This window comes from Cololabis saira, chromosome 23, assembly GCF_033807715.1.
Source record: "Cololabis saira isolate AMF1-May2022 chromosome 23, fColSai1.1, whole genome shotgun sequence".
In the NCBI taxonomy this organism is placed as follows: domain Eukaryota; kingdom Metazoa; phylum Chordata; class Actinopteri; order Beloniformes; family Belonidae; genus Cololabis; species Cololabis saira.
The window spans coordinates 35,115,695-35,142,496 of NC_084609.1; the positions used below are offsets into that span (position 1 = coordinate 35,115,695).

The following is a 26,802-nucleotide window of genomic DNA, read 5'->3' on the forward strand; positions in this document are numbered from 1 at the left end:
AGAGCATAAAAGTGTCTCTGTGATGTTTGTAACAAATAAACTAGTGTGAATCATCAAACACTGGTGACGCAGATGTGGACCTGGTAGTGTAGAAGCTGCAGACGCACGCACGCACGCACGCACGCACGCACGCACGCACGCACGCACGCACGCACGCACGCACGCACGCACGCACGCACGCACGCACGCACGCACGCACGCACGCACGCACGCACGCACGCACGCACGCGGGCTTGATCACATGACCTTGTGGCCTGAGGGAGAACGTGAGAACTTCAGGGGGAGATCGTTCCATGCTGTCATCACCGCAGCAGATGCAGGGGGTGGGCCTCCCCCTGGCCGGGGTCGGTGCGCAGGGGGTGCGCAGGCGGGCGCGGCGGGGGGGGTCATTCTCAGGTCTCAGGTGTTGGGCCATTTCCCCCTCCACCTGGGGGCTCCAGCGGCGCCAGGGGCGCTCATGGATGTGCGGTGGGGCCCTGGCCCGGCTCGGTGGGCTGGCCCCCGTCGACCTGGATGGCTGGCGGGGGAGCGTGGGCGCCTACCAGGGCCAGTACAACTGGCCCTGCCTCCTGGCTTCGGCCTCCGCTCCCCCTCCTGCCCCCCCTACACGACTCACACACACATAGGTCTGAGGGGGCGGGGGGTCCGGGGTGTGGGGGACATTGTCCCGTGTGCCCCGGTACTCCCCGCCCCACGATTTTAATAACATCTTAGACACCGCACACTCAACATTAGTAGATACACTTAACAAGAATACTTAGCGTCTTGGAGGGGGAGGGGGGTCATTGTCAATATGATACCCTGACCTCCCCCTCCCTGTTTTTATTGCATTAGCCACATGCACTCAACACCAGAGGCGGGAGAGGGGCCCACACCACCCGCGTTCCCTCGTTGTTATTCCCGCCCCTTCTTCTGATTGGTTGTCCCTATTTTCTGCTATAACTTTTGAATGGTTTGACGTAGGAAGTCGTGAGTGTCATTTCTGATATGCTTATGGGGGACGGTGGCCATGAGTGCGAGGGCCCGTTCATCGCTGCTGGCAGCTTTAATTGTTATTATTATTATGGGCATGCCAAGTAATGGCATGACCATATTGCAATCGTCCAGAATGGCCCAAAGGGCAATGTTGCTAGCATTTTGCTAACAAGCTAAAGTCACAAAAGTCCCACGTCACACCAGCGGGTGTACAGCATGACCCCGCTCGGATGTGGAAAAAAAAAATCCCCAAAAAATAAAACACGCCCGAAAAAATGAGGAAAAACATGAACATGAAGGCGATATATTAGTATACAGAAAAGGTTTCCCTTTTCTTATTATTATTCCGCACTTTTTTTTCGTCCGTTAATGCGGCCCGAACTGCAACGTGCACCCATGCATGCCATACATCGTTGGATGCGTCTCCATCGTGCCTCGATGGGCATTACTTTTCTCAGTAATAGGGGTTACCATGGCAACGCTAGTTGCCAGAAAGCAAAAAAAAAGGCGAAAATTTGGACGCTTATTGCTCGGCCGAACTTTATCGTAGAGACATCGTTCAAACTTTCAAACACTCGGCCCGATTGGCACTAAAGGAACGTACAACCTCATTCTTCCAATTATTACAGTTTTTGTGATATTGACCTTTCATTTTTTTTTTTCCCGTTTGACTTTGGACGCTTGTTGCTAGGCAACAGGTTATCGTAGAGACATCGTACAAATGTTTCCCGACTCGGCACGCTGTGGACTTCAACATACTCAAATTTCATGAAGCTGGGATTTAAGGAAATTTTATGTCAAAATCCATGCCAAATGGCCCCATTCATTCAGATGGAGTTTTTTACCATGGTGAAAAAAAAACCTATCCGTTAACGTAGCCTGAACCGGAACATGCACCCATGCATTGCATACATCGTTGGATGCGTCTCCATCGTTCCTCGATGGGCATTACTTTTCTCAGTAAAAAGTGTTACCGTGGCAACGCTAGACGCCAAAAAGCAAAAAAAAAGGCAAAAATTCGGACGCTTATCCGCTCTTCGCAATGATGTTGCGGCTGTATTTAGGTCAGAGCTTCAGCAAGCACTGAACGAGAATTTAACGTCCATTAAGTCCGAGCTGCTTTCCCTTAAAGCTGATCTTTCTGGCAGTATTTCCTCCATGAAGGCGGACGTCGCGGGTCTCGCAGCCACGGTCGCTGGGATCGAGCTCTCGCTCTCAAGCTGCTCAGATGACATCGTTGCTCTCCAGAAAAAAGTTGATCACTTGTCGAAAGAATATGTGAGGCTGGAGGACAGATGCGAGGATTTGGAGTCAAGGTCCCGTCGGCAGAACCTGCGGATTATTGGCGTCCCGGAGGAGGATCCTGACTCTTCATCTGCAGCAGGTGTTTCCAGGCTCCTGGCGGAAGCCTTCTCCCTCGACGCAGAGCCGGTGGTGGATAGAGCCCACCGCACCCTCATGCCGAGACCGAAGACCGGGGAGCGGCCCCGCGCAATAGTGGCAAGGCTCCATTACTACACCGACTGCGCTGACATCCTGAGAAAGGCGAGAGAGCGGCAGCGGATAAAAGTCCGGGGTATGAGCATCTCCGTGTTCCCGGATCACACAGCCAAGACAGCGCGGGCGCGCGCTGCCTTTAATGACGTGCGCCGTCAGCTGCGGGAGATTGAAGGAGTCCGGTATGGATTGCTGTACCCCGCCCGGCTGCGTGTAACCCATGATGGCCAGCAGCGTGACTTCACGTCGCCAGATGAAGCCCTGGCATTCATCAGGAAAATAAAAAAAGTGACTACCAGCTAATTTTCTGGGACGATTTATCCAGCTTGCTGTCCATGCGGGACTCTGGCCCGGGGTGAGTGACTGAGTCAATTCAGAAAATGGGACTTTATGTCGTAATTCTTTTTTTTTTTTTTTTTTTTTTTTTAATATATATTTTTTTTTTTTTTTTTTTTTTTTTTTTTATTTATCAATAGTTATTTTTTTTTTTTCTTCTCTTCTAACTATCAATGGGAACAACACCGTTTAAAATTGAAGGCCTAATCATTTCTCTGGTATGATGCCTTGATTAGAAAATATGCACACACCCCTGTCTTTGCTTAAATTGTGTGCATGTGTGTGCTTGTCTGTGTGGTTGTGCGAGTGCATATATGTATATATCATTGTTCTATAGGCCAAAGATCTCCTTAATTTTAATTAACGTTTGTTGTTACCCTGACAAGACAGCGATCGTCAGAATTGCTCAGATTGTTGGTTTCGTATGCCTCCATGCGGGACTCTGGCCCGGGGTGAGTGACTGAGTCAATTCAGAAAATGGGACTTTATGTCGTAATTCTTTTTTTTTTTTTTTTTTTTTTTTTAATATATATTTTTTTTTTTTTTTTTTTATCAATAGTTATTTTTTTTTTTTTCTTCTCTTCTAACTATCAATGGGAACAACACCGTTTAAAATTGAAGGCCTAATCATTTCTCTGGTATGATGCCTTGATTAGAAAATATGCACGCACCCCTGTCTTTGCTTAAATTGTGTGCATGTGTGTGCGTGTCTGTGTGGGTGTGCGAGTACATATATGTATATATCATTGTTCTATAGGCCAAAGTTCTCCTTAATTTTAATTAACGTTTGTTGTTACCCTGACAAGACAGCGATCGTCAGAATGGCTCAGATTGTTGGTTTCATATGCCTCATATTTTTTTTTTTTTTTTAAGGTTTTAACTCTGCAGGAGCTAATTTTGTTTTCGTTTTTGTATCTAGCTTTACAGTCGAAAGCATCTCCTTTCGAGAATGGCTTCCTTTGAAGCCAGCACGGCTGTTTCCATCGTTTGGGGATGGGATCATCTAATGTGCGTTGGGTGGGTGGGCGGGGGTTATGGGATGTTGGCTTTTTGTCTCTGTAGGTATGTATATACTCCTGAGTTTTGTTTGTTTTGGTTTTCCCTTTTACCTTTTTTCCTTATATCTCCTCTGGTGGTGGGTGAGTCGGTCTTATTTTCTCTCAGAGAATGCCTATGAGCGATCGTAATCTGCGCAAGCCTGATACTGGATCAAACATTACATTCACTAGCTGGAATGTTAAAGGTGTGAATAATCCAATTAAGCGATCAAAGATTTTTTCACATTTGAAACGCTTAGACACTGACATAGCTTTCCTTCAGGAAACTCATTTGCGAAATAAAGATCATTTCAGACTCAAACGAGCTTGGGTGGGTGATATTTTTCATTCAAATTTTGATTCTAGGTCTAGAGGAGTAGCAATTTTGATCAACAAAAGAGTCAATTTCTCCGTCTCCAGGACAATATCTGATAAGAATGGTAGATATCTTATTGTTGCGGGCACTCTATACTGTAACCCTGTATTGTTGGTGAATATATATGCCCCTAATTTTGATGACCCCAATTTTACGGATAGGCTGTTTGGCAACCTCCCTTTCTTAAATACGCATATTACAATACTGGGCGGTGATCTGAATTGTGTTATTAATCCTTCTTTGGACCGTTCGAATCCTCGTACTTTGACTCAATCCTCTATGTCAAAATCTATTACCGATTTTACAGTCAAGAACGGGCTTGTTGATCCGTGGAGGTTCTCACATCCTGGAGATAAGGAATTCTCTTTTTTTTCTCAAGTACATCAGTCATATTCACGTATTGACTATTTTTTTGTTGATGGCTCTCTTCTCCCCAAAGTTACTTCTGTCGTATACCACCCAATTGTTATTTCGGATCACGCCCCTCTAACTTTGAATATAACATGGTCTGAGCGCCCCCGTTTTTCTTCTCCCTGGAGGTTTAATCCATTGCTTTTATCCGACGATGCATTTAATGTTTCTATATCTGCTTCAATAGATGATTTCATTGCATTAAACAAAACAGACTCTACCAGTTTTTCGCTAGTATGGGAATCACTCAAAGCATATTTGCGAGGACAGATTATCTCTTATTCAGCATACGCCAGTAAAATCCGCAGGGCTAAATTACAGGAGCTCACATCTAAAATTCAGGACACAGACAGACTAAACTCAGTTAACCCAAGTCCGAGTTTACTGAAACAACGGCTTGATTTGCAGTCAAAATTCGATCTTATAGCGACAGCCGATTCTGAACGGCTCCTATTACGCGCTCATGCCAACTATTATGAACACGGCGATAAACCAAGCAGGTTATTGGCTCACCAATTAAAAAGGCAAGCAACGTCGAGACTGATTCCCAGCATTAGAGATTCTAATGGCACACTTACCACCGATCCAATCGCCATCAACACAATTTTTAAGTCATACTACTCCTCTCTCTATGAGTCAGAATCTCCACTTGACACAGCAGAAATGACCTCCTTTCTTGATAATATCACTGTCCCTACTATTAATTTGGATGTGGCTAATGGCCTCGATGCTCCTTTCAGCTTGCAAGAAATTGCTGCCGCCATTGAAGCTACGCAAAGCAACAAGGCCCCTGGTCCCGATGGGTTCGGAGCTGAGTTTTTCAAAAAATTCAAAGACAAATTAGCCCCCCTTTTACTTTCAATGTACAATGAGTCCCTTGATCAGGGCTCATTGCCTCCCTCTTTAATGCAGGCGTCCATTGCCCTCCTTTTGAAGAAGGACAAGGACCCTGAATCATGCACTTCTTACAGGCCCTTGTCTTTACTGAATGTGGATGTCAAAATTTTAGCCAAAGCACTAGCAATTCGTCTTGATAAGATCCTTCCTAGCATCATATCTGAGGAGCAGAATGGTTTCATCAAGGGACGCCAGCTCTTTTATAATGTTCGTACACTTCTTAATGTGATTCTCTCTAAAGATTCTTCTCCACTCCCTGAAGTTGTTATCGCAATTGATGCTGAAAAAGCGTTTGATCGTGTCGAATTTAACTATCTTTTTGCAACACTTCATAAATTCGGATTTGGACACAGGCTTATATCGTGGATTAGACTTCTTTACACTTCCCCTCAGGCCAGCATTCACACCAATGACAACTACTCCACTTATTTTACATTATCACGTGGCACGAGACAGGGCTGCCCTCTCTCCCCTTTGCTATTCGCTCTATCCGTCGAACCACTTTCAATTGCTCTAAGAACTCTTCCTCTATTTCGCGGAGTCTCTAGGTCCAATGTGGAACTCAAATTGTCACTTTATGCAGACGACCTCCTTTTATATGTATCTGACCCTTTAACCAGCATTGCACCAATATTATCTCTGTTGAAGAATTATGGATCCTTCTCCGGCTATAAGGTCAATCTTAACAAGTGTGAATGCTTCCCCATAAACTCCTCTGCTTTACAACTCAAACAATCTGATATCCCCTTTAAACTCAGCCCGTCGGGCTTTAGATAGTTAGGGATTAATGTGACCCGCACTCTGCCCTCTCTTTTCACCGCTAATTTTTCCTCACTGGTAACTCAAGTGAAGGCGGACTTACAGAGGTGGACCTCCCTACCACTGTCGCTGATAGGAAGAATTAACACAGTGAAAATGACTGTATTGCCTAAATTTCTTTTTTTGTTCCAATGCACTCCTTTATTTCTACCAAAATCTTTTTTTAAATCACTTGACCAAATTGTTTCCAACTTTTTATGGGCCGGTAAGACACCCAGAGTGAGGTATTCGCTTCTCCAAAAATTTAAATTTAATGGGGGTCTAGCACTACCAAACTTTATGCTTTACTATTGGTCAGCGCATATTCACAAACTAATTTATTGGCTTCAGTCTCCTGAGTTATTATGGTGCAGATTGGAGGCTCAGTCACTCTCTTCATCCTCTGTAACGGCCCTACTCTCCTCCTCTTTACCATTGAATCCCTCTAAGTTTACAAATAGCCCTGTGGTGCTTTCCTCCCTTAAGATTTGGTCACAGTTTAGGCGCCACTTTAAATTTGCTTCTCCATCCATCTATACACCTGTTACTAAGAATCATCTGTTCCCTCCATCACTAATAGACACCACTTTTATGATTTGGTACAACCGGGGCATTAAGCACTTCAGGGATCTATATAAGGATGGTATCTTTTCCACATTCTCAGATCTGAGGTCAAAGTTCAATTTGCCTGCCTCCCATTTGTTTCGCTACTTCCAGCTTCGACACCACGCCTCTGCTTTGTTTCCATGCTTCCCTTCCCTTCCTGCGAACCAACCGTGGGATGATCTTCTAACTATGAAACTCAGTCAAAAGTCTCTGATATCTAAGATATATGCACTGTGTATGACATTTGATGATCATTCTGTAGATAAAGCTCGGGAGGGTTGGGGACGAGAGTTGGGCCTTGACTTCACAGGGGAGCTGTGGGATAAAGCTATCCGTAGCATACGATCTAGCACGCCTTGCGCTAGACTAGAACTTATTCAATTTAAGGTGCTGCATAGAGCCCACCTATCAAAATCCCGATTATCGGAAATATATCCGAATGTTGCAGACTTATGCGACAGATGCCAGGGTTCTCCCTGCAATTTAAGTCATATGTTTTTCTCCTGTCCTAGGTTACAGAAATTTTGGAGTGATTATTCTGTGATCATGTCTAAAGTTCTGGGTAAAAAAGTTGTTATGGCCCCTCTCTTAGCAATATTCGGACTCACTGTCGACTCCTCACATATCAGCCACACACAGTCAGAAGTATTGGCTTTCACATCCCTTTTAGCAAGACGTCGTATCTTACTTTTATGGAAATCCCCCAGGTCCCCGTCTATTTCTATTTGGCTTAGTGATGTTATGTTTTTTCTTAAATTGGAGAAGGTGAGATACTCTGTAAAAGGCAACTCAGCTAAATTCATTCACAAATGGCAATCGTTCATAGACCACTTTACCGCGTTGAAGACTCTACCCACCGACTGACCCCCCCCCCTCCCTTAATTTTCTTTTCATCTCCTTAATTTGTTTTTTTTTATGTTTTATTTATTTCCAGTTTCTTTTCTTGCTCATCTGTTTATTTAATTTTTAACGCTACAGAGACTCTGTTCCTTTGTTAGGTTTTGTGTGTTTAAAAAAAAAAAAAAAAAAAAAAAAAAAAAAGGAGACAATGTATAATGCGTCTGTTCGACTACACGTTTCCATGTGTTAAGTGTATGTTGTTTCTTATAAAAAGATCAATAAAAAAAAAAAAAAAAAAAAAAAAAAAAAAAAATTCGGACGCTTATTGCTCGGCCGAACTTTATCGTAGAGACATCGTTGAAACTTTCAAACACTCGGCCCGATTGGAACTAACGGATCATACAACCTCATTATGCTAATTATTACAGTCTTTGCGATATTGACCTTTCATTTTTTTTTACATTTCTGTTTGAATTTGGACGCTTGTTGCTAGGCAACAGGTTATCGTACAGACATCGTACAAATGTATCCCGACTCGGCACGCTGTGGACTTCAACATACTCAAATTTCATGAAGCTGGGATTTAAGGAAATTTTATGTCAAAATCCATGCCAAATGGCCCCATTCATTCGGATGGGATTTTTTACCACGGTGAAAAAAAAACCTATCCGTTAACGTAGCCTGAACCGGAACATGCACCCATGCATGGCATACATCGTTAGATGCGTCTCCATCTTGCCTCGATGTGCATTACTATTCTCAGCCAAAAGCGTTACCGTGGCAACGCTAGATGCCAAAAAGCGCGCCCCATTAATAACTATTGGGAGCACAGGAATGAATGAAATACAACCGTAAACACCTCAAACTGACATAGCAAAGGGCAGATTGATCAAGCTCTCCAGGTCTCTTCAGATTTGTTAGCCTCTGACCAAAATCTGGCCCAGGGGTTGGCACTGAGAGGACTGGTGTATTTGGCTAAAGGCCAGCAGCATCTGGCAGAGGACAATTTCATCTCCTCTGCCAGCTCTTTCATCCCCCAATCAGCTGTTCCCGGTCTGATACCAGCTAGTGATGGTCGTTGGTGCCGTTTCCTTTGCCGAGATCGCAACCAAAGCAATGTTATAATCTCCTCTTCATCCAATGGTGTCATGTAAACTTGTTTGTTGTTCTAATCTGCTACTGCTACTACTAAATATTTACCGTAGATGACCATTTAGTAGCCCGGGCGTTTAATATGCTAAATCCACTTGGACCCCAGGCGTTTATAAGAACCAGGCTGGTATTTGCACCAGGCTACAATTTATTTTTGCAATGAGCAGCACCAGACCATTACTTACAAAGAACATATGAGATCACCATAGTACCACTGGAACTAAAATTGTACACACTGTACACAACACAACACCTCACGACGAGCTCCCGATCACAAATCGTGAGGTCGCAAGAAAATCAAGCGTGTTTGAAATCCTGGTCTCTCCTCGTGAAGGAATCACAGTTGAAGCAGCTGCGACCCGATTAGCCTCATCCTTTCACAGAGAGCATGCGCAATCTCTGATGTTACGTCAAAAACTATTATTTGTAGTTTAAGTGTTGCAAATTCACATTACAAATCATGTTTTAATAGCAAAAAAAAGAGCGCATTTCCACGTACGGTGCGGGTCGCCGCGTACCCTACGCCGTAGGCTCTGCGTTGGTGTAACGCGGAACCATAAATCAGCCTTACGGCGTACCCTGCGCCGTAGGCTCTGCGTTGGTGTAACGCAGAACCATAAATCAGCCTTCAGTGTGTGCGCTGTCTGCTCTTCAGAAAACCTCTTTTTTCTCTTCTCATTTTGCTGGGACGCCGGGTTCCTCCACCGAGACACGACTTTTGCGGTACGCGTTCTTTGTTGTGTCTAAAAATGATTCGCAGTGCACAGATATTTTGGGATTTTAATATATAAAAAAATAAAATTATAAATAATAAAGAATCCCCATAACTGATGAACTGGAGCTGATCAGAGCTGATCAGAGCAGTATGAACGATACTGTACACAATACAATGCAAATACAGTGTTATTACCAGGTTATTACCGGTAGTCGCCCGGGCGTTTAATTGAACCGGCGTTTATTATGCCAAATGGGCTCGTACCCCGGCGGCTATTAGAGCACAGACGCGTATTTGCGCGCGGGCGACTATTTGGTCATCTACGGTAATCACTTTTCCAACTGGTTCTCCTCTTACTGCCCCCTATCGGTTACCGCCGGTACAACGCGCTCTCCTCGCGTAGTACACGAGCGACGTTGTGGTTGGTAGTGCAGTCGAACAGACATAAACGCAAGCACCAACTGCAAGTATGGTGGAAAAGAACCAAACCCAGGCGAGTTGAGTCGGGTTGAGTAGGTACTAGTGGAAAAGCACCATTATTTTACCAGGTGAACGTTTGGACCTTTGCTCTGATGATGAGGTCTAAAAGGTCTCAGGTGTAGAAGTGTTTTGCAACAGCAATGTATCTTGTCCATGGCAAAGACAAAAAATGTGATTTTTCTTGTCATGTTTTTATAATATAACCTTATTTCAATATGATCAATACAAGTCTTTTTGTGACATGTATTACACTCATTCCATGTTTTTTTAGGGGGACTCAGGAGGGACAACATATTATCAGACATGAAGTACAAGCTAGGCAGAGTCACTGGTTTCCAGTGGCTCTTCAGTGATGGAAGAACTGAAGAATGAAAAAAATATATACATCTTATCAGCAAACGTCTGATAATCTGCAGAGAGAAAGCACAGCAAAAACCACTGCTTTATCTGTGTCGTCTATAAATGAATAAATGAAGCATTTCCAAAGGTTAAACACTTTTAGCATCCGTGCTCTGGAACAATGCGACACTTGAGGATCTTCAGGTAGTTCTGGATCTTGTCGGAGTCTCGGCGAAAGCAGTACAGGAGGTCATAGTCTTTCATGAGGCGCCACTCAGAGCTGTCTGGTGCCAACAAGGCCTCGGGGGAACCCAGGCTGCTGACGGAGTTGCTGATTATTCCCAACATCTTCATCTGGAGGAGAAGAACGCACGTTTGCACATTAGTTTCCAACAAATAACCAGGCTTGTGTGGAGTCAGTCAGATCACGGTAATCACAGATAAGCAACAGATAATAAGACCTCTCCTCTAAGTCTTAACAATCTCACAAATTCATTGTTTTTTTTAAGCTGGGAGTAAATTAAAAGATTATCTTTTGTTGCTGTTAAATAAGTTTGCGGCACTGTTTTGGATATGGGCAACACGGTGGCTTGGTGGTTACCACTGTTGCCTCACAGCTAGAAGGTTCCTGGTTCGACTCCCAGGCCCGGCAGGGTATTTCTGTGTGGAGTTTGCATGTTCTCCCCGTGCTTGCGTGGGTTTCCTCCGGGTACTCCGGTTTCCTCCCACAGTCCAAAAACATGCTAGTAGGTTAACTGATGATTCTAAATTTCCCATAGGTGTGAGTGTGAGTGTGTCTGTTGTTTGTCTATATGTGGCCCTGCAATGGGCTGTTGACCTGTCCAGGATGAACCCCTGCCTCCCACCTGAAAATAGCTGGGATAGACTCCAGCAGACCCCCGTCACCCTGCAGAAGATAAAGCGGGTATAGATAATGGATGGATGGATTTTTTGGATATCCTCTGTTGATACTAGACTGGTCGTCTTGCCGCCTCCGTCATATAGGTTTGTCATCTGCATATATTGTACGTCTATGCAGTAGTTTTTTTTTTTTTCTTTTGTACATGGTGCAGCATCCTCTGCCGGTGGAGAAGAGCATCTCTGAATGCACAACACCGGAACCTGCAGCGTGGGAGTGAGAGGGTCAGGGTAACGGCCCGGGCAGGCGGGGGAGAGGTTTGTCAGTCAAGACTCCTCTCCCTGGCCCTGCCCCTTCTCAACCTTTCCCCGACCCTGCACCTAACCTGGGACTTGCTGATTGGGCGGGAGCTTCGGGAGCTGCGTACTGGCCTGCGGTCACCACCCCCGGTCATCCCGTTGCTGCTTCCACTTGCCTGCGGTCTCACCCCCTCTGGTCATCCCGCTGCTGCTTCCACCTGCCTGCTGTGTGCTGCTGACGTCCCCGACCCCCCCAGTCTAGCCTTCGGCATGAGGGTCTCCCCTTATGATCCTGGTCCTGCTCAAGGTTTCTTCCCTCCTAAAGGGGATTTTCTTGCCACTGTTTGGCTTAAGGCTTTTCTCCCACTAGGGGAGTTTTTACCTGCCATTGTTTATGTAATAATTGCTCAGGGGTTTATGTTCTGGGTCTCTAGAAAGCGTCTGGAGACAACTTTTGTTGTATTGACGCTATATAAATAAAACTGAATTGAATTGAATAGTGTCCAGACAGTTTCTTCAATTTCAGTTTCTCCTGCATCTGCTGGTAAAGCCACTGGTATTCAGAGCTGCATCCAGAGGAAACCAGATTAAATATTTGTTTAGAAGAGGACAAGAGTTACGATGGCCGGCCATGCTAGGGGTACCAAAACCAATGCTACACATCAGTCCAATATACTACAACAGTCCAATATATGCTCCCAAAAGGACCAGGGTTCCCTCTGACATGATTAAAAACCACGAGATTGACCATTTTCAAGGCTGCTTTTCTACCAAGTGTGACGACTTCTTGTAATATACAGCCACGTGCTAGGAAGAAAGCATACAGATGTTCTCCACCCTTGTCCCTCCTGAAATGAGTCACACCCTTCTTTCTTGATTTTAATCACAGGAAAAAAACATCTCTAATTCTAACATCCATCCCCAAGAGTTCCTGGCTTTTGAGGGGCTCACCTGGTACTGGGAGGTCCAAGCATAAATACTGGACAGAATCAGGAGGTCCAGAATATTTCAAGCTCAGAATCAAGGGTGTCTTCACCGTGTGTAAACAAGTACAAACTCTACCTTTAAGAGATTTATTGATATCACAATACATTTTCTGCCATTTTAGACAGTTTTAGACGGTTTGAGATGGTTGGAGGGTCAAACTTCAATGCGTAAAAATCATTTTTAGGATTTTGTAAGCTACAACTACAAGAAAAACAGAGATGCTCACGTGTGATGTGTTGCAGCTCTTACATGTAAGTGTTTTAGTGGTGAGTTCAAGGCTCACGTCTCTGTTGGTGTAATCAGTGTGAATTCCCTGCCTGCGTAGAACACATAGGGCCAAATCCACAAAAGGATTGCACGGCTTTTGCGGTCGCTAAACCGGTGCAAATGAGACAAAAAGAGAGCGTCTAATTCACAAAGCAACCGCAAAGGGCGAATTGCACCACAAACTGCGCTGCCAAGCAAATAGTGTCATGGTGCGCCTGTGCCATTTGCATGCATGTAAATTAGGTAATATTCATACATTCGGCGCAAAATTGCCCCCTTTCTGTGCAAATAAGCCTCATTGCAAAAACCGGCTAATTCACAAAGGCCAGCGCTATTTGCCACACGCAAAAATAGTGGAGCAAATACCGTCTTTCAGAAGCGTGTATTAACTGCGCGCAAACTCACTCCTAACTCCCCCCTGTCTCTGTTTCTCTCTCTCTTCAATATCATTCAAGCCTGTGTGATACTGAATACACAGAACATGAATTACCGTCAGATCCTGATCTGATCCCGATCCGGTGTTAATGAAGTTACCGGTGCTGTGCCTTGTGCGTAAATGCGTAAATTTCATTAGCTTATGTCATACATTCTGGATTCATTAAAAATCAACTGAAATATTGCAAGCCTTTTATTATTTTAATATTGCTGATCATGGTTTACAGCTTAAGAAAACTCAAATATCTTATCTCAAAAAATTAGAATATTCTGGGAATCTTAATCTTAAACTGTAAGCCATAATCAGCTATATTAAAATATTAAAAGGCTTGCAATATTTCTGTTGATTTGTAATGAATCCAGAATGTATGACATTTTTGTTTTTTTTTAAATTGCATTACAGAAAATAAAGGACTTTATCACAATATTCTAATTTTCTAAGACAGTCCTGTAAACTTGCTGGCGTCGTTATGCTTGAACTACTTCCGAATATCCATGTTACTTTGTGTTAACGGAGCAGCAGAGAGCAGCGTCTTGCTGGTGCAGGAAACTGCTGGAAGCAGATGAGTGACGGACACTGGCTGATTTATGGTTCCGCGTTGCACCAACGCAGACCTTACGGCGTAGGATACGCGGGGACGCGAACGTACGATGCGCGTCGCCGCGTAACCTACGCCGTAGGCTTCGCCGTCGATTTAACGCAGAACCATAAATCAGGCTTAACAAGCGCGCATTTGTCATTTTTCTTTTCCTCTTTTCAACTGAGCATGCAAACACATAAACTGAGGGTGCAATGCATGCTTATGCACCTTCATAGAACCGGGCCTGCTGAAAACAGCTCCGCTCACTTACTCAGACAAGGGAAAATTGCACTCAGTCGCAAAACTTTATGGGCGTGTTGGCGCCGGCATATCATTAGAGCAAAATCTTTTGTGAATAGGACCTTAAAGCAGGGCAAATTGCGGGCGCAAATGCGGCGCAATTCACAGCGCTATTTGCGGGCGCAATCTACTCTTTGTGGATTTGGCCCATAGACTTTATATAAAAGCATTGGGTCACATGACCCATTGGTTTCTCAAGCTTGTTTTTCTTGAAGCTTTTTTTCTTTGTACGGGGAGCAGCCATGTTGCTCGAGAAGCCAATGAAAACATGTCAATCAAAGTTAGTTTTGCTCCAAACCCCTTCAGCCGAACCCAACCAAAATATCTGCAAAACTGCTGTCAGATGTTTCCGGTGGGATAAACCGTTTAACACATTGACCTAACGACTAATTCTCATATGAAATAATCAAACTTTTAAGCAAATGACTACAGAACCAATAAAGCCTCTTTTGCTTTGCAACAAAGACAACTATCATTTTAAACTTGCCAATCCCCCTTGGAGCAAATGTTAACTTTGAAAACTATTCTGTGACCGACCTCAATGTAGAACTTTTGAACATGTGTAATGAAAACAGATTTTGGTCAATCCAGCTTCTTTTTCCTCCATCTGCTCCTGGATCAAACAGTTTATTTACAAATTGTCCACAGAGAGTCTAGACTTGTCCTCACATCTCCCCACAAGGTTGTGCACTGAGCCCTCTCCTCTAATCCCTGCGTGACCCCTCATCTCTCTTCCATCCCTTCAGGACATCTACAACACCCGACTCACGAGCAAAGGGCCATCAGGCCGTCAGAAGACTGAACTCTCTACCTGCTCTGCCTCCCCTCACCATGCTGCTCCCCCAACACAGAACTAACTCAGCAACAAGACGCTCACACTGTATGAGTGTGTATATATGTAGGTATTCATTCATTCATTCAGGGGGGATGGTGGATTTGTGCTGATTACAAATAATATAATATATTACAAATAATAGCAGTGACCAAAACAGCTGCAGAAATACTGCAGGAATGACATAGCAGCAGTTAAATGCAGCCTTCTGTAAGCTTTAAATATCCACTGGGCTTACATCAAATACATCAAAACACAACAATAAAAAACACTTTTCTGAACTTATCAATATGACTCTGTCCTTCACAGGATAAGTAACATGGATCACTGCAAAAACTCACAATCTTAACAAGAATATTTGTCTTAATTCTAGTTAAAATGTCTAATTTTTAGTCAAATAAAATCTCATTAAACTTAAAACTAGACTCATCACTGGAAAAAACAACAATTTTCACCTGTTTCAAGTAGATTTTCACTTAAAATAAGTAGAAAAACCTGCCAGTTTTTTGCTTGTAATAAGAAGATAAATCTTGTCCCACTGGCAGATTTTCCTACTTATTTCAAGTGAAAATGTACTTGAAACAGGTGAAAATTGTCAAATAAGTTATTTTTCTGGTGATGACTCTAAATGTTGAAATAGCAGTAAAACCACATTCATTGATGAAATGACTTAAGGGATGGAAAGGAGGGATGGTAGTTTTACAGGGGGGATGATTTGGTGTGTGTGCGTGTGCGTGCGTGTGTGTGTGTGTGTATGTGCGTGTATGTATGTGCGTGTATGTATGTGCGTGTATGTATGTGCGTGTGCGTGTGTGTGTGTTTGTGCGTGTATGTATGTGCGTGTGTGCGTGTGTGTGCGTGTGTACCTTCTCAACCACTTTCTGCACACCTTGGCGTAGCTCCTTCACCATGTCACTCATCTCCAGTGACTTGTTGGAGCTGAAGTCACTGAGGTCTGGGTGGTGAGCCATGTTCTGGTGGAAGTGCCAGAGAGGATCTCTCCACGCCACCAGCAGCTTCAGGATCACCTCCGTCAGCTCCTCCCACTGCGCCGGCAACAACAAACATAATCACTTATCCTAATACCTTCAGGAATCCAAAAGAGAAAACGTGAAGGAGACAACATGAAGTGATGAACATCAAACATGCAGCCAATTGAAGATGGAATACAAATTTCAGACATTGATTTGTTTTGTTGTAAAAGCGAACAAATGGAGGGGAAATGGAAAGGTTACGAGAACTCTACGTTTTGATATAAATATGATGTGGACAGTTGCCAGCAGTGAGAGGAAATAGCTTTTAAAAAGGTTAATTCACCGCCATTCTCTGAGCGTTCTCCTTGCCGTTTGGGGTGAGGATGGTCGAGGTGTGGCAGTTGCGACTGACCCGGCCAATCTGGTTCTTACTGGGGAGGATGGAGAGCTCCTGACAAAACAGATACGAGCAAAATACCGGAGGTCAGGTGTCGTCTAAATGTTAGCTGCAGCCAGAAGTAATTCATGAAATGTTTGAATGGCCTGCTCTGTGTGTGTGTGTGTGTGTGTGTGTGTGTGTGTGTGTGTGTGTGTGTGTGTGTGTGTGTGTGTGTGTGTGTGTGTGTGTGTGTGTGTGTGTGTGTGTGTGTGTGTGTGTGTGTGTGTGTGTGTGTGTGTACGCTCGGCTTACTGTTAACTGAGGTAGCTACTATTACACTGTACTGTATTACACATGATAGCTGTTTCTGTTTTTCTTTCAACCTTAGACCTCAATGCTGGGTGATGTGTTATTTGCCATAAATATACACTGATCTTCATCAATAATTTCTCACAACTTTTCAACAAAGCCAGTAAACATTTAAAGTGCAGAGGACAATGTAAGTGAACCCTTGAAGTTATGGGCTGGTTAAAGCTCCTCTGAGAGCAGTGATGTCAACAAGATCTGTGAGCATCACATCTGTAGGATGTCTGGTGTGAACGTCTCCCTGGAGATCACTCTGGAGATCACTCTGGATCACTCTGGAGATCACTCTAGAGATCACTTTGGAGATCACTCTGGAGATCACTCTGGATCTCTCTAGAGATCTCTGTAGAGATCACTCTGGAGATCACTTTGGAGATCACCCTGGAGATCACTCTGGATCACTCTGGAGATAACTCTGGATCACTCTGGAGATAACTCTGGAGATAACTTTGGGTCACTCTGGAGATAACCCTGGAGATCACTCTGGATCACTCTGGAGATCACTCTGGGTCACTCTGGAGATCACTCTAGAGATCACTCTGGGTCACTCTGGATCACTCTGGAGATCACTCTGGGTCACTCTGGAGATAACCCTGGAGATCACTCTGGATCACTCTGGAGATCACTCTGGGTCACTCTGGAGATCACTCTAGAGATCACTCTGGGTCACTCTGGATCACTCTGGATCACTCTGGAGATAACTCTGGAGATCACTCTGGATCACTCTGGGTCACTCTGGAGATAACTCTGGAGATCACTCTGGATCACTGTAGAGATCATTCTGGAGATCACTCTGGAGATAACTCTGGAGATCACTCCGGAGATAACTCTGGATCACTCTAGAGATCACTCTGGATCACTCTAGAGGTCACTCTAGAGATCACTCTGGATCACTCTGGAGATCACTCTGGAGATCACTCTGGAGATCAATCTGGAGATCACTCTAGAGATCACTCTGGAGATAACTCTGAGATCACTCTGGAGATCACTCTGGATCACTCTGGAGATCACTCTGGATGACTCTGGAGATCACTCTGAAGATCACTCTGGAGATCACTCTGGATCACTCTAGAGATAACTCTGGATCACTCTAGAGGTCACTCTAGAGATCACTCTGGATCACTCTGGATCACTCTGGAGATCACTCTGGATCACTCTGGAGATCACTCTGGAGATCACTCTGAAGATCACTCTGGAGATCACTCTGGAGAACACTCTGGATCACTCTGGATCACTCTGGGTCATGCCTCTGGGGTTCAGGTCTGAACTCTGACTGGACCGCTCCAGAAGCTGGATCTTCTCTTCCTGAAGCCATTCTGTGGTGGATTCACTACCATGTTTAGAGTGAGTCCTGCTGCTGCATCACATATTTCTTCCCAGCTTTTCCTTGAAATTTTGAAGACATGGGAATTGATCCTGCTCGCTGTTGTCACGGAGTTGGAGTAGGACCCGGATGCAGGAGAGCAGGAGTTCCCAAAATACTGAGATTTATTCACCCAAACAGAAAGACGCTGCTTTGCAGGATGGATCGCAACAAGAATCAAAAAACTACAAACACATGGAAAAAACGGAGAGTGGAAACAGTACGGACCAGCAGGGAGCAGCGAAAGACCAGACCAGATATACACAAGGGTTAACGAGACACAGGTGCAGACAATCAGGGCTGATGGGAAACAGGAGTGTCAAACCAGAACTGAAACACAAATACAGTAGATGCGTCTGAAATCCCATACTTCTACCCTAATGAGTTTGGAAAAACAGTATGTGAGATTTTTTGCCAAAACAGTATGTGAGATTTTTTGCAAAAACAGTATGTGAGATTTTTTAGTGCATCCGAAACATTAGTACGTACACAATAGTCTGTGCTATCCATACTCATTCCAGAGAAATGTATTAGTATGGATTGATGGACACTAGCTAAGCAGAAACTTCCCACAATGCAATGCAGCGATGTTTGGTTGCGTAGATACTTAGCAACCAACAAAAATGGAGGATAACGTTACTGGTACCAAGCAAAGCTGCAGCAGCAGCACCACCATCACGCTACAGTTCAAATGTGAGGAATTAGGTGTGATTTTGGTTTCCATAAGATATTAACCAGATGAGTTCATAATTTATCACATTATTGTGTGGGTAGATGTATTTGCAAAGTTTACGAATGAGAGAAAGGAGAAATGTCATCTTGTTTGGGCCAGGATAAACGGGAAAGAGCGGAGCGGTGCTGCTACTGCTGCTGCTGTTACCATGGTAACAACTCCCCCTCCCAACGGCAGGAAGTGCCGTGTGGCTCTGAGTAGTACGTCCCAATTAACGCATACTACTGATATTTACTCAAAAGTGTGCCGATGTTAAGGATACTTTTTGAGTATATACTGTTTAGTATGGCATTTCGGACGCACTGACGGGCTTCAAAATAAAACAGGAAGTGTCAGACCCTGACAGCTGTGACTGAAAGTGGTCCAAACTCTGAGGCAGTTAAAGCAATCCCAAATCACGGAGAGCTCTTCGGTACACCCACTAGTAGAGATATTTCCAGTTCCAGTGATGTCTTTAAGACATCAGCTGTTTCTCGTGGGTTCTTCTTTACCTCAGTTAAAAACGTCTGCATATGTGGACTGGTGGATGTTAAAACCCTTTGACTTTGTATCTTTCCAACCTACTACTCTTGATAATATGGTCCGCACCAGCAGCTGCTTCTTATGAACAGCAAACTTCAAATGTCTGTCTTTTATCACTTTCTATTTTATATCGAACCTCCAAACTCATTCATTAACTGGACTCCAAATTTTCAGTCTGATTCCAGTTTGTTTTCATTGAAATAACAACTCTATATGTTCACTAACATTTTCACCAGCACTGTGAATAAATAATAGATTCAGTAACAATAATGACAAAAGATGGTTCAATTGCGACTGAAGACATTATAATAGTATATTTGTTATCAGCTAAAACGTGTTGTTTGATATTGTTGTGACTTAGATGAAGACCAGATCACATTTCATGGCAAATTATTGCAAAAAATCAAGTAATTCTAGGGGATTCACACAATTTATTGCCAATATATAAAATATTTTTGCTGACCATTGTGTCAGCTAATATGTATGTCTAATTGAAATATTATCTACATTCAGTTTAAATAACTTTTTAATTGAACAAATACCTATTTCATCTGACCTAAAAAATGAAGCTAACAGAAATAACATGTGGAGTTCACCAAGGATGAGTTCTGGGGCCTCTCTTGTCTAACATCTATCTGCTCCCACTTACCCAAATTATGAAAAAGAACAAACAGTGTTACCATAACTACACAGATGACACACACATCTATATGACCATCTCACCAGGAGACTATAATCAAGCAGTAAAGCTAAAAACTAAGAACCAAGCCAGAAATCTGGGAGTGGTTCTGGACTCAGACCTGAACTTTAACAGCCACATTAAGACAGTAGTGAAGCCTGTTATCACCTGGAGGACATGTGGAGGATTAAAGGACTGATGTCTCAGCAGGACTTAGAGAAACCTGTCCAGCTTTTATCTTCAGTAGACTGGAAACTGTAATGCTGGTCTCACGGGTCTAGAACCTCCATCACCAGCTACAGGTAGTCCAGAGGTAGGTAGAGGTAGTCCTGAGACCAGGAGACCTGAGTCCTCACTAAGACCAGGAGACCAGAGTCCTCACTAAGACCAGGAAAATGTTATTACTCACGTATAAAGCCCCAAACGGCTTAGCTCCGCATTATTTGCAAGACTTGATAGTGCCTTATGTTCCTGGCAGAGCTCTCCATTCTCGGAAGGCAGGTTTACTCTTAGTTCCTAGAGTATCCAAATGTAGATTTGGAGGGCGGGCGTTCTGCTATCAGGCACCATTACTATGGAACCAACTTCCAATCTGGGTTAAGGAGGCTGACACCACCTCCATCTTTAAAACTAAACTTAAAACCTTTCTGTTTAGTAAAGCCTATAGTTAGTGTTTAGTAAACCTCTAGCTGGTGTTGGTAAATCTCTAGTTAGTGTAAACTCTAGTGTGTTAGAGTCAGTAGTCATAGTTGCAGCTATAGAACAAGACTATAATAGTTAGTCTCAAATATAGCTTGGTGGTAGATATGCTGCTATAGGCCTATGCTGCAGGGGGGCACCGACATGATCCACTGGGCGGTGCCTCTCACCCTTCTTCTCCTCTCCTCTTCCCTTCCTCTCTTCTCCATTTCTATTTTTCATTTTTCTCCATTGTTCCTGTAGTTTCTTGTGCTGGTCCCCTTTTTTCCCTTTTGTGCATGTTTGCAGGCCGGAGCTTCGGGAGCTGCGTGCTGGCCTGTGTTCCCCCCCCACCCCCGGTCATCCCGTTGCTGCTTCCACCTGCCTGCGGTCCCGGAGACCAGAGTCCTCACTAAGACCAGGAGACCAGAGTCCTCACTGAGACCAGGAGACCCGAGTCCTCACTAAGATAGAAGGGTGTATAAGTCCACATAAGTCCAGATCTTAGATCTTTACTCTGTCCCAGTACAGATGTTAAAATCCTGCTGTTGCTTTATAAATCTCTGAACGTTCTCGGACCAAAATACATCTCTGATTTCTCCGACTAGTAGCGTGAGGGGAACTTACAAACTCGGAGTGGAGGTCATTGGAGATCCCGTGCATCCTGGCGGAGTGTTGGATGACGCGGTCGAACAGGTTGGCCAGGGAGAGGATGTGACAGCCGGCCTGGGCGCTGGTGCAGAGGGGAGCCGCCTGCACGCCGGCCCGGTTGCTGCCCAGCACCAGACACACCAGCAGCAGCCCTGCAGCACACGCTGGAAACCACAGATTAACTACAGATTAGACCAGAGCTGGGGAGAGGAGCCAAAAACTGTACTCAAGTAAAAGTACTGTTACTTCAGAATAATGTGACTCAAGTAGAAGTAAAAAGTAGTCGTCAAAATTATTACTTGAGTAAAAGTAAAAAAGTACTTGGTGAAAAAAACTACTCAAGTACTGAGTAACTGTTGAGTAACGTCTTATTTATTTTTTTAACACAACCATTCAAACAGACAAAAGTACAAAATAATCATCTTCAGGCAAATTAAATCAATAAAATAATAAAAAATAGCTTAAATTAAAATAAGCTTAAAGTAAATTCAAGTACTTGAATAAATAATAAAATAAATAAAATTAAATTAAGCACAAGTAGCACAAAATGTCAAGCCTTTGTACTTTTCTTTTTTAACCAGGCAGAACTAGAACAAACATGAACTCATATAAACTCTGTGTGTGTTTGAGTCTGTGTAAATGTGACAAAACATGCAAAAACAAACATTTTTACCAAAGAATCACTCAGTAATGTCATGAGATTGACGCGTACGTGGATAAAAGGGATAAAAGAAAAGTAACAGCTCAACGTAGCCTAATGTAGCGGAGTAAGAGGAACAGTTTCTTCTTCACAAATCTACTCAAGTAAAAGTAAAAAGTATAGTGATTCAAAACTACTCCTAAAAGTACAACATTTCCCAAAACTCACTGAAGTAAATGTAACTCGTTACTACCACCTCTGGATTAGAAAAATCAATACACTTCTCTACTGAAGATAACTCTCAATCAGGACTATCAACTGGAATTATATCTCTTAATTGACAAGCTTCCATCTGAATAGACAAATATGTCAGTAATTTGCATTTCTTCTGTCACTGGAAAAAAAAAAAGAGCTCTGCTTGAATACAAGAGTTAACGTTATTCTGAAGTGGTGGCTTTTGGAAAAATGGAAAGATAAATAGAAAAAGAGAAGTCATTGATAAAGTGGATTGATTCCTGCAGAGTTCTTCTCCCGGCTGGTACCTGCCTGATCGGATGAGTTCGGGCATCTTGCAGAGTGCAGAGGAGTTCCTGTCTCAGCGCAGAGAGGGAGCAGAAGTGTTTCTGGTAAAAGACCGCAGGAGCTTCATATAAGAGGCTCTGAGAGTTTTACCTGTCACACCGAAATATCAGAGAGAGAGAGAGGGAAGGAAGGAAGGAGGGCTAGAAGAGGGCGGATGATCCATCTCTGATCAGTCCGGTCACGTGCATGAGCCCACTTAACCTGATTCATAAATATGCCATTTATTCTTGTGTGCTCAGCTGTGATATACTTTTATCTTCACTCCTTTGTCTGGATGTGCAAATAATATTTGCATTGTCAAGTATTTTCACAATATATAATGTTTTCAGTATCCAACAGCTCAAGGTATTCCAGAAGAATAATAATATGCTTGTAGTCATGCAAAAATTAGAACCCGGTGTTTTTATCTATAAAAACATTGTATTGAGTTTTAGTATTTGGCAAATGTAATTTAAGATCCATCCATCCATCCATCCATCCATTTCCTCTACCCGGTTTTATCCTTTGCAGGGTCCCGGGGTTCTGCCGAAGCTGGTAATCTAAGATAAACAGCACAATACCATGTTTTCCCTGAAGTACTGAGTATGTCCATTCAGGTCCTGTGAGGTTTATGAGGGTAACAGCACGTGTGGAAGGCAAGTTTATTTGTTTAGCACATTTCATGTACAAGAAAAAAACTTTTTTTTTAAATGCATTAACAAGTAAAAGAGTTTAAAAGCAGAATTAAAGACAGACATCAGTGACTCTCCTGGTCCTAGTCAGGACTCGGGTCTCCAGGTCTCAGTGAGGACTCTGGTCTCCTGGCGTTATTCAGTAACGCGTTACAGTAACGCTGTTAGTTTTGCGGTAACTAATACTCGACGCAACAGTGAAGCTTTTTTCCCCGCACGCGGAGACCAGAGGAAACGTAGTGTGTTCAAAAATATGACGGTCATGACGAGCCAAGAGAAGGCGAGTTTCGCAAAGTGGAGATATTGTCATTACAGTAATCCCTGGTTTTTCGCAGGGGTTATGTTCCAAAAAGAACCCGTGATAAGTGAAATTCTTTTTACAATTATTATAGAGGGCTTCATATTGCGGAGATCAGCACCGCCTCGCACGTATTCCACTGCTCTTCTGAGCCGCTGCATCCTGACTCTGTAGCGTCTTTTTCTCCTAAAGCCGCGGTACAGGTGGGTTTTTACCAGAGAAGAAAATAGTTATGGGTCGTTGTTGTTGCTCTTTTTTCTTCTGGGCAAAAAGATTCTTATAAAACCGACACCATGGATTATATCTGAGACTGTATTGAACGATTCATCAAAGGCTCCCGTTCTTGAGCTGCTGCTGAAGCTCATTGGCCGTTCTCATCTTGTTGCTAAGCAACCAACGTTATTGACACAGGAAGTGAAGAAGCGGGGAGAATGTTTAGAATGCAGAACACGATACACAATGTAAATCCATACAGTACCTGCTGAAATGAAGGCTAGAGGGGCATTAAATGGGAGCATTTAAAATAATGTTTTTATTTAAAGTAACTAAAAAGTTACTTTTCATAGTAACGCATTACTTTTTGGTCTAAGTAACTGAGTTACTAACTGAGTTACTTTTTAGTAACTAATAACGGTAACTAGTTACTATTTTTCAGTAACTAGCACAACACTGCCTGTATTGCACCAGTTAGCCATTGTGTCTGTGTCTCTCCTTTCTCTGTTCTTCATTCTCTCTGTCTGTTCTCTCTTTTCCTGCTCTGCCGAGCTGGTCTTCAGCAGGAGGATCCCCCTTATGATCCAGGTCCTGGTCCAGGTTTCTTCCCTCCTGAAGCCTGATTTAAACCAACGCAGAACCTACGGCGTTGCCGTGACGCCGTCGTGAATCCTTCGGACTTCTCCGTCACCGCCCCAGAGCGCTAGTTGATACTTTGTTTAGCTTCCGGTTTTTCCGGTCACAGTGAATCAAAGAGATAAGGACAACTATTGTGCAAAAAACCAAAACAACCCAAAAAATCACACACACACACGAAGAAAAGAGCGCTGAAAGTTCACTACTGTTTCACGAACCGGAACCGGAAATGCGTTGCTACCAATCAAACCAATCACAGCCCTCTCCGTCTGCGTTGGGGTCTGCGTCGCCTCGACCCACAGTTACAATTTTTGGGAGGTGCACGTCAGCTCCGGCGTAGGCTACGGAGAGACTCCTGCGTAGCCGCGTACCCTACGGCGTAGGTTTAACGCAGAAACATAATTCAGCCTTAAAGGGGAGTTTTTCTCCCACTAGGGCAGTTTTTACCTGCCATTGTTTATGTTATGTTTATGTAATAATTGTTTGGGGGTCATGTTCTGGGTCCTCATTTATAAAAGAGTACGTAGGATCCACACTAAAAGTGCACGTAAAGCCAAAAGCCGAAAATGACGGGCGCAAAAAAAAAAATCTGGATTTATAAAACCATGTGCATGCACACTTGCACGCAATGTTCGCTTTATAAATCACAGTCCAGCTGGAAGGTTGCGCAGCTGAATTCGCCTCATATCCCGCCCTCTACACGCCCACTTTTTACCATATATGGGCAATGCAAAGTAGTATTTGCATATGAATGAGCCTGCTGAGCATGCGCAGCGGCTTCCTGCAGCCTGTTTGTGCGTCAGGATGAATGAGATGTGTTGAGCCACCGTGCCACTAAATTTCACGGAGACTGAGATGGAGATGTTGTGGATGAGGTGGAGGACAGGAAAACCACATTATTTGCTGGTCACAGTAAAAGTAGAAAAAGTATATAAATAGTATAAAATAAAGCGAGTGAGTGGCAGCACGCCGTTGCTGCGCTAAACGCTGTGAGTGCCCCGGCGCAACAGGGGGGACATGTCCCCCCGTCTTTTCAAAATCATGTTTTTGTCCCCCCCACTTTTTACAGTTTAAAAACTAGCGGTAGGCTCAGCCTGTAATTGCAAATCATCAAGACACTGTGCGAAGGCGATGCGAGAATGGCCCCGCAGCCCCGCTCCCCCTCCTCCCCTCCCCTCTCCCCTCTCCCCTCAGTGCTGCTCAAGGCTGATTTATGGTTCTGCGTCACACCAACGCAGAGCCTACGGCGTAGGTGCGCGTCGCCGCGTACTCTACGGCGTAGGCTCTGCGTCGTTTTAACGCGGAACCATAATTTAGACTTACACCCGCACGTAAAGGTTTCACACGCGCGTAAAACTCATTATATATATAAAAAAATCTGTGTCCCTTTAGGGGCTCCGTAGAACCCCTAAACGATCTACGGAGCCCCTCATTTGTTCTGTCCTTAGCCACTCTACGGTTGTCGCGGTGGGTGTGAGGAGGTTCCCGGCGTGTCCACCGCGGCTGCAGCAGCACCAGAATCCTGACTGACGCTGTGCTTCAAACACAGAGGGACATGATCAGCGCTATTTTATTATAAGTCCGATATGTGATGACATTATTAAGAGTATGACATGAATATGGCTTCATTTCACCACCTCACCGCCTGCGTCGCCAGTTCCCCATATTTTAAGTAAGTTCCTACGGGAGGGTCAGGGTTGGCGTAGGGATACGCAGATTTTTCGGTTCGTTTTTTCTTTTTAAATCCCAACCTTTGCGTAGAAGGTGGCTTGCGCATCTTTCAGCCCTGTTTTGTGCGCGAGCGAGCTTTATAAATGAGGCCCCTGGTCTCTGGAAAGATCCTAGAGACAACTTCTGTTGTAATAAACGATGTATAAATAAAACTGAACTGAATTGAATAATGAGTTGCTGCTCATCAGTTTGGAAGAGGGCGTAAAGTATTTCAAACTATTTAGAGTTCCTTCTTCAACAGTGAGAAAGATTAGTTCAGTTTACTGTCAAACAGTATATATTGAACATTTTAAATGTTAGAAAGAGGAAATGAAAGTTGTTACTCAGTTCCAATAGCATACAAACTAAATAACATGCAGTAGCTAAACAGAACCAATTGAAAACAACTAAATTAAAATATAACTTAAAAACTCCTGTTATAAATGTAATACATAGTTGGAACTTAACCAGCGTGTTAACAAGAATAGGGCATTTAATACACTCTTCATTGAGTGGGTGCTGTTGCAGCAGTGAAGTGCAGGTCACTGGGATCAGCAGCATCACAGCCTGCAGGAAGGAGATGCCCTTTAGCTCGGTGCTTCTGGAGCTGTGCATCCATCCGCCGGAGGGGAGGAGGGTGAACAGTTAGTGTGACACATGGGCGGGATCCTCCATGATACCTGACGCT

General features: G+C 43.8%; 1 protein-coding gene across 1 annotated transcript; it reads right to left on the bottom strand.

The window, feature by feature from the left end:
• Positions 1-10,406: 10,406 nt before the first annotated feature.
• prl2 (prolactin 2) lies at positions 10,407-26,729 on the bottom strand. Its single transcript, XM_061714636.1, has 5 exons — positions 26,615-26,729; positions 21,341-21,546; positions 16,337-16,444; positions 15,886-16,065; positions 10,407-10,813 (listed from the first exon to the last, which is right to left on the bottom strand). Exons 1-5 carry the CDS (start codon positions 26,727-26,729, stop codon positions 10,619-10,621), a joined length of 804 nt encoding a protein of 267 aa, XP_061570620.1. The 3' UTR covers positions 10,407-10,618.
• Between the last annotated feature and the right edge of the window lie 73 nt (positions 26,730-26,802).

Bases quoted from the DNA above. Each gene is read 5' to 3' on its own strand.
- prl2 (XM_061714636.1), bottom strand. From the start codon at position 26,729: ATGCACAGCTCCAGAAGCACCGAGCTAAAGGGCATCTCCTTCCTGCAG. The intron at 21,547-26,614 runs GTATTAAATGCC...TCTAATCTGTAG, and splicing joins GCACCCACTCAATGAAGAGT to TTAATCTGTGGTTTCCAGCG. The intron at 16,445-21,340 runs GTAAGTTCCCCT...CTGTTTTGTCAG, and splicing joins ATGACCTCCACTCCGAGTTT to GAGCTCTCCATCCTCCCCAG.